Genomic DNA, 18,612 nt, shown 5'->3' with positions numbered 1-18,612 from the left:
TGTATCAAGCGTATTTGTATATATGTTGCCATCATTATTTTCTAAGCATTTACATTCTATTTGAGCCCTTGGTATTAGCTCTTTTTAGTCTCCCTCCTCCCTCCCACCCTCATGAACCCTTGATATTATGAATTATTATTAATTTCATATCTTACACCAACCACTGCCTCCCTTATTCTGTGGTTTCTTCCCCCTTCCCCTCCCTCCCTCCTCCTTCCCATACTCCCTTCCTGGTATCACTATTCCCATTTCTGTTCCTGAGAGGTTTATCTGACCTGGATTTCTGAGTGTTCTGAGCTCTTCTCTGTACACGTGTACATGCTCCGGCCTAATCTACAGTGTAAAACAGGATTGTGTTCATAAGAGTGGGGGTTGAGGAAGCCTTAAGGAACCAGAGGAATATTGTGTGTTTCATTGGTGCTATACTTCACACTGGTTGACCCATCACTTCCTCCAAACCCTTCTGTGAGGGGATGTTCCATTGTCTACAGATGGGTTTTAGCTCTCTGCTTTGACCCCCCTCATTCTCAACAATATGTTTTGTTGTTTGTTTCTTTGTTTGGGGGTTTTCTGATACCTGTGGCCTGATCCCATCGACACTTCATGATCATGATCACACAGACTAGTGTGGTTTTTCCATGTGGGCTTATTGCTTCTGAGCTAGATGACCACTTGTTTAATGTCAAGCCTTTACGACTTCAGACAATATATCTTTTGATAGCTGGGCACCATCAGCTTTCTTCACGACATTTGCTTGTGTACCCCTTTTGTCGTCAGTGATCGTGCTGGGAAGGTGAGCATCACAGAATGCCAGGTTGTTAGAACAAAGTGTTCTTGAGTTGAAGGAGAGCCCAATGTCCATCCACTTCCTCAGATTGCCATATAAATATATGTACCTATACTAATACCTATTTTTTATGAATTGATATATTTACATATATAAATGCCTATGTTTATACCTCTGTCCAAAGCGTTGCTTCCCAGATCTTTTCTCTGTTTCCTTTAACCTTCCTCCTTTCCCACCATCATACCGCCCCTTCTTCTGCCTCTCAGTCGTTCCTCTCAGCTGGGTTGCTGTTGCTGCAACACCCCCAAGTTCTCTAGGTCCTCCTCACTGTTGATTTTATTTCTTAGTTGTTCTCCTGTCCATGGCATTATTTGTTCACCACTCCCTTTCACCGCCACCTCCTCCTCCTAAATCCTTCCAGAACCTTCAGTCCGTTATTTTCTCCTCGGGCTTGTTTCCCATGCCTATCTTACATAAGCAGGCAAACTAACAATAATGTAGACAATACATAAAGAAGACATGAAATTGAATAAAAAGAGAAAAATATAAATAGAAGAAATGGATACAAAGAAAAAATTAATAACTGGCAAAGAAACCCCAAAAAGCATAGATAATCCCAAGTCAGTCCTCTGGCTTTTATGACTATCTTTTCACTGGTCCTGGGGGGGTTCTGGGGACTGTCCCTCCTAGCCTGAAGTCTATGTTGGGGGCTCCTCAGGGGCTGTGTGGTTTTGCTCTTCTCCTGTTACTGATCCGTTATGTTTCCTCTGGGTTTGTCCCACTGTGGGGGGTGCAGACTGGTCTCACTCCCCTCCTTGTGTGCTCAGAATTGTCCTCGGTCGTGGGATGCTCCAGCGAGGGGCATCATGTCTAATGAATTTTGGCAGTCACACAATGATGCAATTTGGCAGTCATGTGACTATATAATGATCCATTTTGTGATCTGATGTGATCATTCTACATTTTTGCATAACACAAATTTTCACAAAAATATGAAGTCTTTGGAATCTAACTGGTGCAATAAGTGCGGCGTGGGTGTATTAAGTTCAACCTTGTGAAACTTTACTATAGAAAGAAATTGTTAATCCTTAAAATCATAAAGTGTTATTTAGGTTTACATCAGTTTCACTTCTGCCTTTGACATTTAAATTTACATTAATTGGGAATTTGTTTAAAATGTATACATTTCAGCTTGATTATTATAAAAAAAGTCATAATGTCTACAGACTTGTAAGACTTAAGTAAATATCTTCATTCCTGCATAAATACCTTTGTATCCATATCTGACCTCCTCTGGCCCCCAAGACGGATTGCCACAAGGCAGAAGTCAGACTAACTTCCACCACTGATCATTTTTAATCCTATTTTGATATCAACCAACCATCACATGGCACTCTACTTCTTTTTCAGTGTTGTACAATTCATTGCAGGGGCCAAATAGAACTCACAGAGGATGCAATTAGGTTACAATTCAGATGATAAATGCTCAGGTTACAGTTGCTCAGTTTTGTGATCTCTACTTTACAATGCTCACAGGCAGACCTCTATCTGGCCCTCTGCCACCTGTCTTGGCCTCTGCTATGCTTGGACAATGCTACAAAGCTCTTTTATGGCTGTTATTAAATATCCAAAGGACATGCCACTTGGATCTAAGCCTCAACTGGAAGGCATTCTGCTCCAGCTTCATGAGTCAGCAAACCCAGATACTCCAGCTAAGTAGCCAGAGGCACCCTATGCAACAAGCCAAACTTTTGCTCCTAGAGACAGGGCAGCTTTACTTCCTCTGTGGCCTGGGAAGTCCATTGCTCTGTCACGTGGTGCTGGTGAAAAATATTGAAAGTGTTATGGACTGCCTAAAGGACAAACAAATCTGTCTTGGGAAAGGTAAGGCCAGAGTGCTCGTAAGAGGCAAGGATAGTAAGACTTCATCTTACATACTTTGGACCTGCTATTAGGAGAGACCAGACCCTGAAGAAGGATAGCAGGCTTAGTAACATAATCAACCAATGGGCAGCAAAATCAGCCAGATGAATTGCAACACGGTGGCAGCAGCAATGGGCTCAAGACTAGGAACAATTGTGCGGATGGCACAGGACTGGGCAGTGTTTGTTCTACTGTGCACAGGATCAGAATTTGTGCTGACTTCTTACAGAAAGTGCACAGAACTAGAGTCACAGAATTTTTAAAAAGCTACAGAAGAGAGATCGATTGTGTTGCCTACAGGATTACTAGTAAAATGTTTTACCTCACTACCCGTAATCACTGTCAGTGCCTCTTAGCAAATATCAACAAATGACTGAGACTTTAACTGTGCTGTTCCCCTCAATTTAATATGGGAAAATCAAACTTAGTTTGCATAGTGGCATTCCCATAAGTTTTATAACTATGAATCCCTGAACCATAACAACCCTGAAATAGGGTTTCCAAGACTGTAAACTTTTATATGAACAGTCAGCCTGAGTTTTCTCTTGGAGAGTGGCCGGTGGCTTTGAACCACCAACTTTGTGGTCAGCAGTCCAAAAATACAAATAGGATTTGGTCATTTAGAAAGCACGAAGATTTTATATGTATATGCATATATATGCATACACATATTCATTTACATATGCATGCATATTACATATATTTCCTTTGCTATAGTATTATTTTACATGTTTGAGGTTCTCTGGGAGGCATAGATATTAAATGCAAAATACCTACAATCAGAAAAGGCAGTCATTTGAACCTTTACAGGAGTTCCCTGTTAGAAAGACTGGGAGTTGATTGTGAAAGATGGTACCTTGGAAAACCTGTGGAGCAAGTCTTCCCTACAAACATATGGCTGCCATGAGTTGGAATAAACTTGTTATAAACTAACAACTATATTATGCTAAATATTTTATATCTAAAGCTCAGTTTTTGATTGTCCAAATTTGGACTGTATATAAATTTTGCTGTATGTCAGTTTTATATACAGGCTCTTGCTATATGTCAAATGATTGGAGAATAAGGTCTATTCAAACCTCTTCATGCACTGAAAATATGAATTCTACAAAAAAAGGATGCTAAAACAACCAAAATTTTATTTTAGATTACAAATCAATGTCAAAATTATTAATCTTATAAGTAGATGTCTAGAATTGGCTATCAAGAGAGAAAGAAAAAAAGAAGTATAAGACTTGAAGTGAAATGATCTCTACAGAGTTTTTTCTAGTCTGTAAGTGATTTCACATGAAAGATTTTGCCTATATGTAGACTCTACTAGAGTCTCAACTTTAATGATCTCAGTTAAATGAAGGGGAAAGAAAAGCATATCCTCTTCTTATCACCAGTTCAAATGGCTCCTACAAAGACAAGAATTTTGTGTTCCTGAATCATATTAAACAGCATGTCAGCTCTGGCAAATTTAACTACCAGCTCATTGAAAATATGTTCAGTGTTACCCCGCCACTACCCATGAGCCCTAGTCATATATGAAATTTAAATTTCTGAAAATCAATCATGCTTTAAATCCAATTAATAATACCACTGAATACATTTTCTGTACATATCCATCTTAGTTAATATGTGTGGAATTAATAAATAGTATCTCTTCAGCTCTCAGTCCGAGGATGCCAGCTAAAGTTTCAGTTGGGGTTTTTGATTTGTGTAAAAAGATTGCTAGTTTATTAAGAAATAACTAAATACAAATTGGTGTTCACATACACACACAGTCATACAAATATATTGGGTATATGATTGTGTGTGTAAATATAATTTTTAGAAAACATCACAAAAGTTCAAACAAATTATAATAAAGAAAGGCATTTGGTGTCCAAGAATATGAATATATTTGAATCCCATTTCCTTGCTCTGTCTCTTCAAAAATTTTTGTAACCTCCATGAAGCTCATATTATTCTTTCATTTAAAAATAATAATAGCATTTAGGAGACTTCTCTTGTTTGCCTCATAAAGTTTTTTATTAGTATCACTCCATTAAATGAACTTGTATTTGCCAATTTCCCATAGACTATAACTTATTTCATATCCATTATTTTGAATGCTAATTGCTAATTTTATTTGAAATATGAAGTGATCAAACATCTTCTACCCCATGTCCCTACTACTGTGTCAATGCTTTGCTTTGTAAATATAACAGAGAATGCCTTTATTTAACCTTATTTTAAACTCATTTCTATCTTGAAATTTGGGCAGTTTTTTTTTTTATTTAGCCATGGGTTGTAAGTTAATATATTGGTAACCTTGTATTTCTAATCTTTTATATAAATTGATGGCTTAATATTAGTTGTTTTTATAGCATATTCAATAACCAGAACCTCCTTCACTGAAGCAACATCCCAGCCCTGGTTTACCACATTCCCCTGTTTTCCCCCAACCTCATGCCTACGCTTGAATCTTTTTTGTTCTTCCCTAAATCATTTTACTAGGAAATAATTCAGACATGATAAATAGTTCAGTCATATCAACTGTTGTACCATCACTACAGCAATCATTCCCCAAACATTTTCTTCCTTCTCCTATTCCCTGCTATTGGTTCCCTATTACCCACTCCTTTCTATGGCACACCCCTAGGAGCCCTTATTCTAGCTATTGGCTCGATCGATTCACGCACGTGGGTTTCATATATCATACAGCATAGGAAGATACGTAATAGAGAGTAAAGACTGCTACCAACAATAACAAAATACAGCAGAGAGACACCGACTTTGGGGATGGTGGGGGGAAGGGGTAGGCCCAGAAAATATTGAAAACCAGATCAAGATCAAACTATAATCAAGGGGAGATCAAATGACAAGGTTTGCATCTTTCAAGTTAGATCGATAATTTTAATCTACTATGATCATCTCTCCAACACTCTGTCAGATGACCAGGTTATTCTGATTTCTCACTTAGCTTCAGAGGGGAATCACCAAGGCTTATTCCCTCCGTTGATATGGACGGAGTCTTCAGGATGCCCATCTGTTTCCCGGTGTCTCTCCCTCCCTGGTGGAGTTCTCACTGTTGACAAGGCAGCTTTTCCCAGATGCTGATAGGTGGTTGCCATTTCCCAACTTAAAATGACCATCTCAGGGCAACTGTCAGCTTCATGCATTAGCTCAGGTTGCAATCACCTTGTGGCATTTGGCTAATGGTCGTTCAGTACCCAAAGACAAGGATGCTGATTCCAAGTTCCAGGACTGACCTTTTCAGAATAAGATATTTGGAAGGATTCCCTATTTTCCTATTTAATGACTTTAAATAACCTACAAAAGAAGCATCTCCAGCATTAGAATGTATAATGCAATCACTTTCCCTTAGTCTTATTCCTGGATTATATTACGTTTATCATTTGATTTCATGCAATAAACAAATGCTAATTTTTCAAGCAAATATTAATGGATAATTCAATTATTAGACATTCAGAAATATGTCACTTCTTGAGTCAAATAAAGGGGAACTGATTACAAGGATCTATATATAACCCTCTCCCTGGGGGATGGACAATAGAAAAGTGGATGAAGGGAGATGTCTGACAGTGCAAGATATGAAAAAATAATAATTTATAAATTATCAAGGGTTCATGAAGCAGGTGGGATGGGGATAGAGGGCAAAAATTAGGAGTTGATACCAAGGGCTCAAGTAGAAAGCAAATGTTTTGAGAATGATGATGGCAACAAATGCACAAATTTACTTGACACGATGTATGTATAGATTATGATAAGATTTGTATGAGACCCCAATAAAATGATTTAAAAAAAAAGAAAACATACAACTGAAAACACAGAAAAGATAAAAGGGAGGAAAAGAGAAAGGTATTAGAGTTTAAATTCACAACAGAGAAGACTGTGAAATCCCAAAACCAGTTTGCAGGATCCACCATGTAGATTAAGCCTCTGGTGAATCCCCTCTGACTACAGACCAGAGAAGAGAAAGGCCTTGTGTTAAAATTCAGAGTACATTGCAAGGGGGATTGCTGCAATTGTCATTAGATAAAAATGTGGACTTTGTCATTGACTCTCTCTTGCCCTAGCATAAAACTCCAGTTTTTAACACTTTCTGCTTTGTCATGGATTGCAGCTTTTCCCTGTTTCGTGGTGTCATTGTTGTAGGGTCATTTGTTTGTATATTCTCTTCATTGTGAATGGTTTTCTGTGGAGGAAGCCTGGAAGAGGTAAACCTAGAGACAATGACTGCAACTATAGATGCAAAAAAAAAAAATCACGAAAATAGGGGAGGGTGGAAGGAAATGGGTAGCTAATATCAAAAGTAATATAGAAGAAATATCCTGAAATTTAATGTGTATTGATGGTTGTCTAACTCTTATGAATGTGGTGTAACTATTGTAACATATAATATGTGAATTGTACCTCAGTGACCTTGTAAAAAGTAAATGAAAGTAATTATATGTTTTTGAAAAGAACAAAGGAATGTGAAAACCAAAGTGATCACTGTTTGGCCAAAGGCTTTACTTGAATATTTTCTTATCATTTGCAGAATTTGAAGATTAAAACAACTCTTGAACTAATTTTGGCATTAGAGTTTTCTCATATTTCAGGATCAAAGATTGCTTTGTTACATCACCATTGCAAGAAAAAAATACAGATACATTTAGGTTTTAAACTGAAAATTCAGATTTAAATTTTAATTTATTGGCTATATCACCATTTTTTGGTGAAACAGCTGCATAAGCTTGTAATATGTAAGTGAATACAAGATATTCATGCCTATTTATTTTGCCAACACCCTTCATTTTATTTATTTTTAAATAGTGATGAAACATATGTTACTCATAGCTGCTATAATAAAAATAAGACAAAGGGATGGCCTTAACATACAGAAATTTCTTTCACTTGTTTGAACCCAGTGTTGCAGTCTGTGTCAATCCATTTTGACAAGTGTCAATCTATTTTTTTTATTCTCCTCCATAGGACCAAGCATGATGTCCATTTCTAGGTACTGGTATTATGAAATACAACTGAAAATCCAGACAATTTCCTTCTCATACTCTTCATTCATTGAAAGCACAGATTTTTTAAAAAGTTATAAATGGTAGTCTTAGGAGAAGAAAAAGTTCATTTTTAAGGATGTTCATGTCAGAAGACACTCTAAAACTCACTTTTAATGTAGAGTAGCTAAAGAAGTGGGAATACATGATGAAGTAAAAAAGCTCAACAGAAAATTCTAATGTCAGGCAAAGTAGTCAACAAAATGTGAAAAACTCAGAAATCAGAATGTGAAAAGGTAAAAACGTGTTGAACATTTCTAAAGCTGAAAAAATGACAAAAATATTAAATTTCAAATTCCAATATGAAAGAATTCCATAGGTAAAATATTGAAGGATGCATGAAACACTGAGGCCATTGAAGAACAGCATCGGGTAATGGTATCAATAAGAACAGGCCAACCAAAGGGCATTTATAGAGGTCTAAATAAAAGCATGTATATATGTAAATATATTTATATATGAGGATGGGGGAATAGATCTATGTGCATATATTTATAGGTATAGTATTAAAGTAACAGATGGACAATGGGGCCCCACTCAAATACTCCCTCAATGCAAGAATACTTTGTTCTATTAAACTGGTATTCCATGATGCTCACCTCCCTGACATGATTGCTGAAGACAAATGGGTACATAAACAAATGAGGTGAAGAAAGTTGATGGTGCCGGGCTATCAAAAGATATAGTGTCTGGGGTCTGAAAGGCTTGAAGGTAAACAAGTAGCCATCTAAATGAGAAGCAAAAAAGCCCACATGGAAGAAGCACACCAGCCTGTGTGATCACGAGGTGTCGTCGACAGGATCAGGTATCAGGCATCAAAGAACAAAAAGCCATATCATTGTGAATGAGGGTGAGTGTGGAGTAGGGATACAAAGCCCATCTGTAGGCAACTGGAAATCCTCTTACAGAAGGGTTGTGGGGGGGAGATGACAATCACAGTGCAGCGTAGCAACGATGAAACATACAACTTTCCTCTAGTTCCTAAATGCTTCCTCCCGCCCCAACTGTCATGATCCCAATTCTACGTGACAAATCTGGCTAGACCAGAGGATGTACATTGGTACAGATAGGAACTGGAAATACAGGGAATCCAGCATGGATGATCCCTTCAGGACCAGTGGTGAGAGTGGTGATACCAGGAGGGTGGAGGGAGGGTGGGGTGGAAAGGGGGATCCGACTACGGGGATCTACATATAACTTCCTCCCTGGGGGATGGACAACAGAAAAGTGTGTGAAGGGACTCATTGGACAGTGTAATATATGACAAAATAATAATTTATAAATTATCAAGGGTTCATGAGGGAGGGGGAGTGGGGATGGAGGGGGTAAAATGAGGAGCTGATGCCAGGGGCTTAAGTGGAGAGCAAATGTTTTGAGAATGATGATGGCAATACATGTACAAATGTTCTTTACACAATTGATGTTTGTATGAATTGCGATAAGGCTTGTATGAGCCTCCAAATAATGATTAAAAAAATAACTGGTCAATGTTCAGCCATTTCAAGAGGTAGAAAATGATCAACTATAGCTGGTATTGAAGGAAACAATTCAATCTACACTAAGGTTTTAGTTAAAATTATAGCTCCAGGGACAAATAAATGATCAACAGAAATGTTTCAACAAACTGATACAGCTCTGAAATCGCTCAAAAGCCAAGCAAGAAATTTAGAAGACATACATAGCCAACCAGCCAACTGGAAGAGACATATTGGTGCAGATCCCACAGACACATAAACCCAAAGAATAGAGACATTTCCCAAGAATATCAGTACTACAATGTGTAAGTAAAATTATGCTAAAGACAATTCAATAACACTTGAAGCAGTCATTGGGTGGAAGCTGTTAGAAATTCAAGCTGGATTCAGTAGAGAACAGTGAACAAAAGATATCATTAAGGTCAGATATACGTTGGATGAAAGGAAAGAATACCAGAAATAGGTCTATTTGTGTTTTATTGATTGTATAGGGTGTTTGACTCTGTGGGTCATAATAAACTATGGATAGCATTGAGATGAATGGGAATTCCAGAACACGTAATTGTGTCCACAGGGAACTTAGATACCAATCAAGTGGTAGTCATTTGAAACAATGAGATATTGAGTGGTTTAATATCAGGAAAGATTTGCATCAAGCTTCAGCATACTTATTTAGAAAACTGTTCTATATTAAGAATGCAACATCATTAAGAACCCGGAATACATGTATGTAGGTAACATAATCTTGCTTGCTGAAAAAGGAGGAGCACTTGAGGCACATGCTTTTGAAGGTCAAACATTACAGCCTTCCGCATGAATGATAACCCAATGTAAAGAAAACCAAAGTCCTCACAAATGTACCGAGAGATAATAGCATGATAAATGGAGAAAAGATTGAATTTTTCAAGGATGTCATTTTGCTTGGATTCAAAAATCATTGCTCAAGGAAGCAGCAGCAAAGAAATCAAATAATTTATTGCATTGTGTAAATCTGTCACACAAGCCCACTTTAAAGTTTTCCAGAGTGAAGGTGCGAGCCTGAAGTCTAGGGTGTGTCTGGCCCAGGCTATGGTGTTTTCCATGGCAGCATATGCATTTTAAATATAGATAATTCATAAAGATAATTGGAGAAGGGAAGCATTTGAATTATGGTGTTGGTGAAGAGTATTGAAAGTACCATGGGTTTCCAGAAGAACAAGAAAGGGAGGAAGTAAACGCAGATTGATCTTTTTACGTGATGAGAGTGAAATTGGCTCTCATACTTGGGACGTGTTTTCAGGAGGGAAATGGCTTTGATAGAATAAACATGATCTGTAGAGCAGAGTGTTAGAGAAAAGAGCAAGCCCTCCAGCAGAGGCACTGACACCCTGGCGTAGCAATGGCTTGAAGCAGAGCCTAAGCATAAGGATTCTAGAGGACCAGGCAGCGTTTCCTGCTGTTGTGTAAGGGGCCCTGATGAATTAGAAATGGGCTCTGTGCCAACTAATGCCACCTTAAATACAGAAGATTCACAAATGCTTTATAATCAAACTATAACCATCCCTTTACTTTAGACTTTTTCTGAATTGCTACAGGCTGAATATTGGCGATTTTGCCATACACAGATCGTAGGTTCCACCACTTACTGTCAGCTTTCACACTGAGGTGGATTGAGTGATGCTGCCATGCTGAAAGCTCCATCATTGGTATTTCAAATGCCAGCAAGGTCAATCAAATTGATCAAGTTTCAGTAGAAATTTCAGACTGATAAAAGACTACAAAGAAGGCTATTCACTTCTGAGGTGTTAGCCACGGAAACCTTAGGAATAGTAGGAGAACATTGTCTAATATTGAAATCCTCCTGAATTGCAGCCGAATGTGGTCAGATATAGTGCCCAACAGATCAGAAAGCATTGAAAGGAAGAGCTGCCTTCTCAAAGTAGAGTGGATGATAGTAACTTAGTGGAGTAAAGCCTTTGGCATCATCATTTGCTAATGGTGCACAATGAACAAATGAAGACACAGCTGAAATATCATTTAATAATTGGAAATTAGAATGTACAAAATATGAACATAGTAAAACTGGAAGTTGTCAAAAGTTAATTCTCACTAACCCTAGGCATTAGTGAGCTGAGTTGGACTGGTATTGCTCATCTGGAATCTATACATTCATATGTTTTACTGTACAAGGAGTGATCAATTCAAGAGGAATGGTGTCACATGTATTATTAAAAATGAGATTATAGGATTTATTTTGAAATACAAGTTTGTCTGTGATAGTATACTATCTAATCTCATAAAAAGAACTTTAGTCAATACAACTATTATTCAAATATGCACCAACAACTAAAACTAGTAATGAAGAAGTTGAAGAATTTTCCCAATAATGTTCAGTGACAAATTAATCAAATATACAATTGAAATGCATTGGTAATACTGGGTGATTGCAATGTGAAAGGCTCAAACTAATAAGGAAGAATAGTTGGAAAATATAGCCTTGGTCATAAAATCTAAGTTGGAGACGAGGTGATAGAATTTTGCAAGACCAACTTCATCATTGCAAACACCTTTGTGTATATATATACAAAAATTGTGATTATATATACATAGACTTTTTTTTCAGCTTGAAATGTGTTATCTATTCCAACTGAGCTATCTATGGTATTGGCTATTGTTTCTCCTATTATTCATTTGTCCTCTTCTACTATGGAACAAGAAATATTAGTTATTTCTTCCTAAATTGATCTGGCTGGTCTGCTGCTGCATATTTCAGCATCATTTTATCCCTTCTTAATTGAATTATACTTTTGTAAACTAATGATGTCTCTGGGGCATTGGCCCCACAATTTTTTCATAAAGCATCAGTGGTTTCTGAATTCTTCCACCCACGCTTCATACAAATTTTTTTTCTGGCTTCAATGATAGCGGAATTCATGTTGCTTTCGTGGGTCCCTTTTCAAATTGATATCTGAATCCATTTTAATGCTTCAAACTAGACCTTTGTTTCACATAAGCATGAGTTTCTTTTGTTGAAAAAGTTTTAAAATCCATATATCATTTTCCCTCCACAACAACAGTTATCTATGAACATTTTGTAGACTACCTCACTTTTAAGAAGTGTATTGGTATGATGTCCAGAGTTATAATTAATACTTATTAGAAAAAACATGAATGTCTTTTTTCAATATTTTGACAAAATTCTAGAGTAATGGATGTAAAAGAAACTTTAGAGTAAAACTTTCCATATGTCTCTGTGCAATTGCAGAATGATATGAAGGAGCATATATATGCATACATATATTAGAATTTTGATATGTATTTCTAGATAGGAAAACTCTTAGAACTTGAAATGAGAGAATTGTCAGTTCCAGTGTATCAAATACATTTTTTTCACATGACAGCTTAATACATTTTTGTATAACTGACATAAAAAATGATGCTAATATCAGCAATGCTCAAGGGAAAAGTGGTGATATATAATAATTATTCAATTGAATCTATCAGGGAATGAGTACAGAAGCAGTAATGCTTGGTACAATTATATACTACTGCTTTTACAAGTTCCATTTTCCCTGATTAATAACTCACTTTATTGCAATCTGGTCATTGCAGAATATTCATAGATTTTAAAAATATATATGTATATATATAATGTAAAATCAGATTTCTTGACCTGCCAATCACAAATTATTTTTTTCTTGAGTCCTTTCAGTTTCAGATATCCTGAATACGTTTTATCACTTGTGGTCTTCTAATCATAGTTCTTTAAACATTTAATTATAATATTTGGCTTTGTCTTCTCATGCTGCCTTTTTAACGGTTTCTATTCAGCTCCTTGACTTCATCCTTTCTTCTATTTGCTTTAGCTGCTCTATGATTAAAAGCAAGTTTCAGAGTCTCTTCTGACATCCAGTTTGATCTTTTCTTTCTTTCTGGTCTTTTTAGTGATCTTTGCTTTCGCATGAATGATGGTCTCGATGTTTTCTCACAGCTCACCAGGTCATTAGTGTTCCATGTGTCAAACCTGTTCTTGGGATGTTCTCAAAATTCAGGTTGTTTAGACTCCAGGTCTTATTTTTGACTCCCGTGAATCTGTTTTAAATTTCTTCAGCTTTTTCCTGCACATTCATCTGAGCAATGGCTGGGATGTTCCACAGGCTGTGCTGGTCTGGTCTGAGCTGCTGAGATTGAGCTGCTCTGTCATGTTTTCCCACAGAGTCATTTTGGTCTCTGTGTAATCCATCCTGGGAAGTGCATGTGTACATTTGCCTTTTCTGTTGTTGGGGGGTGGGGGGAAGGTGGGTATTTGCTATGAACAACTCATTCATTTAGCAAAATTCTATCATGCAATGTCCAGCTTCATTTCTACCTCGAAGCCCATATTTTCCAAATTCTGTTCTTTCCTCTCTGTTTTCAACTTTTGTGCTTCATTCATCAATAACCATTAATGTATCTTGCTTGCATGTTTGATCAATTTCTGACTGAAATTGTTGGTAGAATTCTTCAAATTCTTCATCAATAGATTTCATGGTTGGCACATAAAATTAAATGATACTTGTATTGATTGAATATCCTTGAAGGCATAAGATACAATCCAAACCAGATAGCATTTTACTTCATGATCAGTTAAGCAAGGTCCTGGACAACTGAGTGGAAGAGATACATATCTGGGCCCATTCCAAAGAAAGGCCACTCAACAGAATGCTCAAAGTAAAGAATGAGATTATTGATATGACCAAGAAATAAAATTTTGCTTAAGGTTATACAACAACAATGGTTGCAACAACACATTGACACGGAACTGCCAGGCATTCAGAGCATGCTCAGAAGAGGACATGGACGCGATGTCAGGTGGATCTTGGCTCACAGCAGAGGATGCCAGAAAGATGTCTGCATATGTTTCATTGACAAGGCAAAGGGTTTAGCCCATAATAAAGTGTGGATAACATTGAGAAGAATTAGAATTCCAGAAGTTTTCAGAATTGTGCTCATTCAAACTTGTACACGCATCAAGAGGCAGTTGTGTGAACAGAAAAGGAAATACTGAATGGGTTAAAATTAGGAAAGATATGTGTCAGGGTTGTGTCCTCTCACCATACTCGTGCAATCTGCACATTCAGCAAATCCTCAATGAAGCTGGATTCTATGAAGAAAAGTGCAGCATCAGGCTTGGGGGAAGGCTTATTAATAGCCTCGGTATGCAGATGACACAAACGTGCTTGCTGAACGTGAGGAGGCCTTGAAGCCCTTGTTGATGAAGATCAAGGATTGTAGCCTTCAGTATAGATTCCAACTCAATATAAGGAAAACCAACATTCTCACAAATGGACCAAAAAATGATATTGGGATCAGTGGAGAAAAAGCTCGAAGATGTCAAGATTTTGTCTTCCCTGTATCCACTATCAGTGTTTTTAGAAAGCAGCAGTAAAGAGATCAAAAGACTTAATGCATTAGGTAAATCTGCTGCACAAGGTCTCTTGCAGTGTTTCTCAACCTTCCTAATCCCGCGACCCTTTAATACAGTTCCTCATGTTGTGGTGAGCCATCCCCCAAACATAAAATTACTTTTATTGCTACTTCCTAACTGTAATTTTGCTGCTGTTATGAATTGGATGACCCCTTTGAAAGGGTCGTTTGACCCCCAAAGTGGTAGTGACCCACAGGTCCAGAACCATTGCTTTAGAGGATCTCTTCAGAGTAAACTAAAGTCTTATTTAGTCTTACAGTTTCTATTAACTTCAAATTATTGGATTTTAATTATAATACAATTTAATGCAGAGAGTTCCAATGAAAATTAAATGAGATATTAAACAATACATTGCACATAGCTTGATAGATGGTGAGATTTATTAATACTCAAACTTAGTTACTTTTGCCTGATGCTTGGTGAGGTGCAAGTACATAATTAATGAATAAAGAAGGACATAGCAATAGAGAGATTAAGAGAATGGGTAAATCCAGTAGAAAAATAGTTATTTCTGGAATTTAAGATGTTTTTCAAATATCAATATTGCATTACTTCTAGGTATAAAGAGCCTTCAAGCTTTGCTACCATTTTTGTTTCTGAAATGTCCTTTTAAAAGTATTAAATACATGAATAATCTGTCCTGTCTATACATTAACATTTTTATACATAGACATCATGATTTTTGTGCAAAAATGAGGTGATTGCATGCAATCTTGAGTAACTTCTCTAAAGGAGTTATGGAAATACTCATTCCCTTTCTATTATCTTTCCAAATGTTTTCCTTTATCCAATGCTAGTCCTATTTGGGACAAATATGTTTTTACTATGACTACTCTTCCGGATCTTAAACATCTGCTCTAATTCTTTATACACATTAGCAGATTTTTCTGTGTCTTTTTACAATTATTTAAAATGTAAACAATAAAGAAACAACTCAATGTAAGTTTTGATGGTATTAATGCTAAAATCTTAATTCAGATGTGGCATTTTATTCTAACAATGGTGTAACAAGGGAAACAAATCCATAACAAGAATCAGAGATGTTTGGTATTAATCCTGTTTCTTCTACTAATTAAATATTGACCATTTGAGAGTTTGTACACTCGGTATTTCACAATGGCTACTAGAAGTTACTGTAGATAATAACAAACTGCTGAAAACATTGAGAAAAATGGAATTTCCAGAACACATGCAGAACCCATCCATGGACCATGGTTTAAAATTGGGAACATTGTGTGTCAGTGTTGCAACAGTTCATCATACTTATTCAGTTACCACGCTGAGCATGTAATCCGAGAAAATGGGCCTCATGAGGAAGAGAGCCACATGCGACTGGAGGCAGGCTTATTACCAATCTGCAATGTGCACATGGCACAACCTTGCTTGCTGAAAACGAGGAGGACTTGAAGCATTGCTGAAAAAGATCAAGTACTGCAGTCTTCAGTGTGGATCACATCTCAATATAAAAATAAAAACCTAAACAAACTCCCCCATTGAGGTGATGTCAACTCATCTGAGTAGAACTGACCCTGTGAGTTTCTGAGACTCTGTTTATGGGAGGATGGTGGTTTCAAATGACTGGCCTTGTGGTGCTCTGGAGCCCAATGAGTAACCACAATCCCATAAAGGAAACCCAAATCCCCACTAGACCCATCATCATCATGATCAATGACTACATGATTTTTCCAGGATTTCATCTTGCTTTGATTCACAACCAATGTTCATGGAAGCAGTAGCCAAGAAATCAAAAAATATATTTCATTGAACAAATCTGCTGTACAAGAACTCTTTAAAAGTGTTGAAAAGCAAGGATGTTCCTCTGAAGACTGAAGTGTGTCTGACTCAAGCCATGGCATTTATAACTTCCTCATATGCAGTCCAATGTGGAAATGAACATTGAATAAGGATGGCTGAGGGAATCAGTGCATTTGAATTCTGTCCCTTAAGAAGGATATTAAAAGTACTATGGACTTTCAGATGAACAAACAAATCTATCTTGGAAGAAATACAGTCAGAATGCTCTTTAGAAGTGGAGAAAATGATATTACATTCTTTCAGATGTTACAATAGGCTCAAACATAACAATTGTGAGAATGGAGTGTTATGCAAAGTGTTTCCTTCTGTTTTGCACAGGGTCACTATGAATTGGATCTAACTAAAGGGCACCTAACAACAACAACAACAACAGATGTGTCTACTGAAATGATTGTGAAATTGAGTGAGATACATATGATAAAATAATTTGAAAATGAAAATAATAGGGAAATATAATATAATATTAGATATTTCACACTAATTTCTTTTGAACATTCCAATTAACAGGATGGTCTTAGTTTTAATTTTTACCTGGGTCCAAGACGTTCTGCACATCTAGTAGATCCTATAAATTGTTGCCAAAAATTGATCTAAGAAGCGTCATTTAAAAATAATTAAGTGACCTATGGAATCACACGAAACTCCATAATATCTTTGTATCTTAATTACAGATATAAATCAAGTTAATTTTTTAGTTCAAAGACTCTTTGATAGAATAAGTTATTTAAGTAAATATATATTGTTTCAATTAAACCACTTTTAACATGGCATATAAAATAAATCCTTATAACTCAAGAATTATTTCCAAATCAATGAGTTTAAATGTTAAATTGATTGTTCATCAAGCCAATTATTAAATTGGATTTTGAATTACATGTTGATCTGATTCTTTGTTATGTACAAGGTCCTTATGTATTTTGATCCCACATTTAATATATTCCTAGTATAAAGTTATGGTAATATTATCTTCTTACTAAAATTTGAACAACCTATTCTAGCAAAGAAATGTGGTTCTGATTTATTAATATATTTAAATAAAATATTAAGATGGAATGCAAATATTAATCACTTTGAAACTAAATATGTAAAAAAAGTCCTAAATGAAAGGAACACAATCACTTGTGATCTGAAACCATCTACAATATGGAGGTGGAAGTATGTCTCATCTTCAGCTTCAGATTCAAACCTGGTGAATTCTTAAGGTAGGGTACTTAATTAATCCATTTTGTTTTTCTAAATACAACAACAAATTGAACAAAGTAAGAATGAAGAGCAGAAAGGAAACTTTTGCCCTGTTTTTAAGATTTCCACAGGGTGTGAGGCAAACAGATAAGAATAATAGAGGAACTAATAAGAGGAAATATTAAGTGCTTTTCTAGGTCAGAGAATGTGAGGCAGTATTGTACATGGGCATGGGAAACAGTGTGATGACTTTCTTTAGCAAATTGCAGTTAATGGCTCTACAATTGGTGAAAGAGAATTTCCAAGAACTAATTAAAAATAATTGATACCTAAGTACTAAAAAATGCACTCAGAGACCAGCACAAATAGACTTGTAATTTGAGGGTATGTTCAGTGCTCACAGCAGCCTAGATGGGTCTATAATTTAAAGATCATCGCTCAAAAAGAGTGTCAAATGCCCATGGGAAGCTAACAGAGAGCAGATTAGCCTCCTGCTAATATGAAGGATAAATCTACCTTCTGAGTTCACAGTTGCACTAACATGAGACCCAGGGTATGATTAAAGATTCCTTTCATAGGAAATCCCTTGTTGCTAGCCCCTTGCCATTGGCACTTTCAATTGGGATTTGAGAAAAAAAAGTGACCCAATTCAAATGTTTAATGGAATATGTAAAGGTTTCCTCAATTGTCTTAGTTACCTAGCAGTACTATAACAGAAATGCCACAAGTGGATGGCTTTAACAAACATCTACATATATGAAGGCTACAACCCTGAATTCAGATTATTGGTCAACAGGGAAGACTTTCTCTCTGCCAACTCTGAAAGTGGCTCTTTGCTCTTCATAAACTGCTTCCTGAGTCTTTGGAAATCTCCAAGCATCTTGTTATCTATATTTCCTCATTTTTCCCTTTGATTATTATTAACCTCTTTTTTTTTTTTTT

The 18,612-nt window shown here is 36.5% G+C and overlaps 1 protein-coding gene across 1 annotated transcript in view; it reads right to left on the bottom strand.

Moving 5' to 3' along the window:
* Nucleotides 1–17,863: 17,863 nt before the first annotated feature.
* LOC101661673 (putative elongation factor 1-alpha-like 3) overlaps nt 17,864–18,612 on the bottom strand; it is a 4,563-nt gene continuing 3,814 nt past the window's right edge. The window contains exon 2 of the mRNA XM_045283846.1: nt 17,864–17,948. Within this exon, the coding sequence (XP_045139781.1) occupies nt 17,864–17,948 (85 nt within the window). The remainder of the gene's footprint in view (nt 17,949–18,612) is intronic.

This window comes from Echinops telfairi, unplaced genomic scaffold (genome assembly GCF_000313985.2).
Source record: "Echinops telfairi isolate 266 unplaced genomic scaffold, ASM31398v2 ScPeMD7_7467;HRSCAF=8505_1, whole genome shotgun sequence".
NCBI lineage: Eukaryota > Metazoa > Chordata > Mammalia > Afrosoricida > Tenrecidae > Echinops > Echinops telfairi.
Note: the sequence above shows the minus strand (reverse complement) of the source record. Positions and strands in the feature narration are given on the sequence as shown.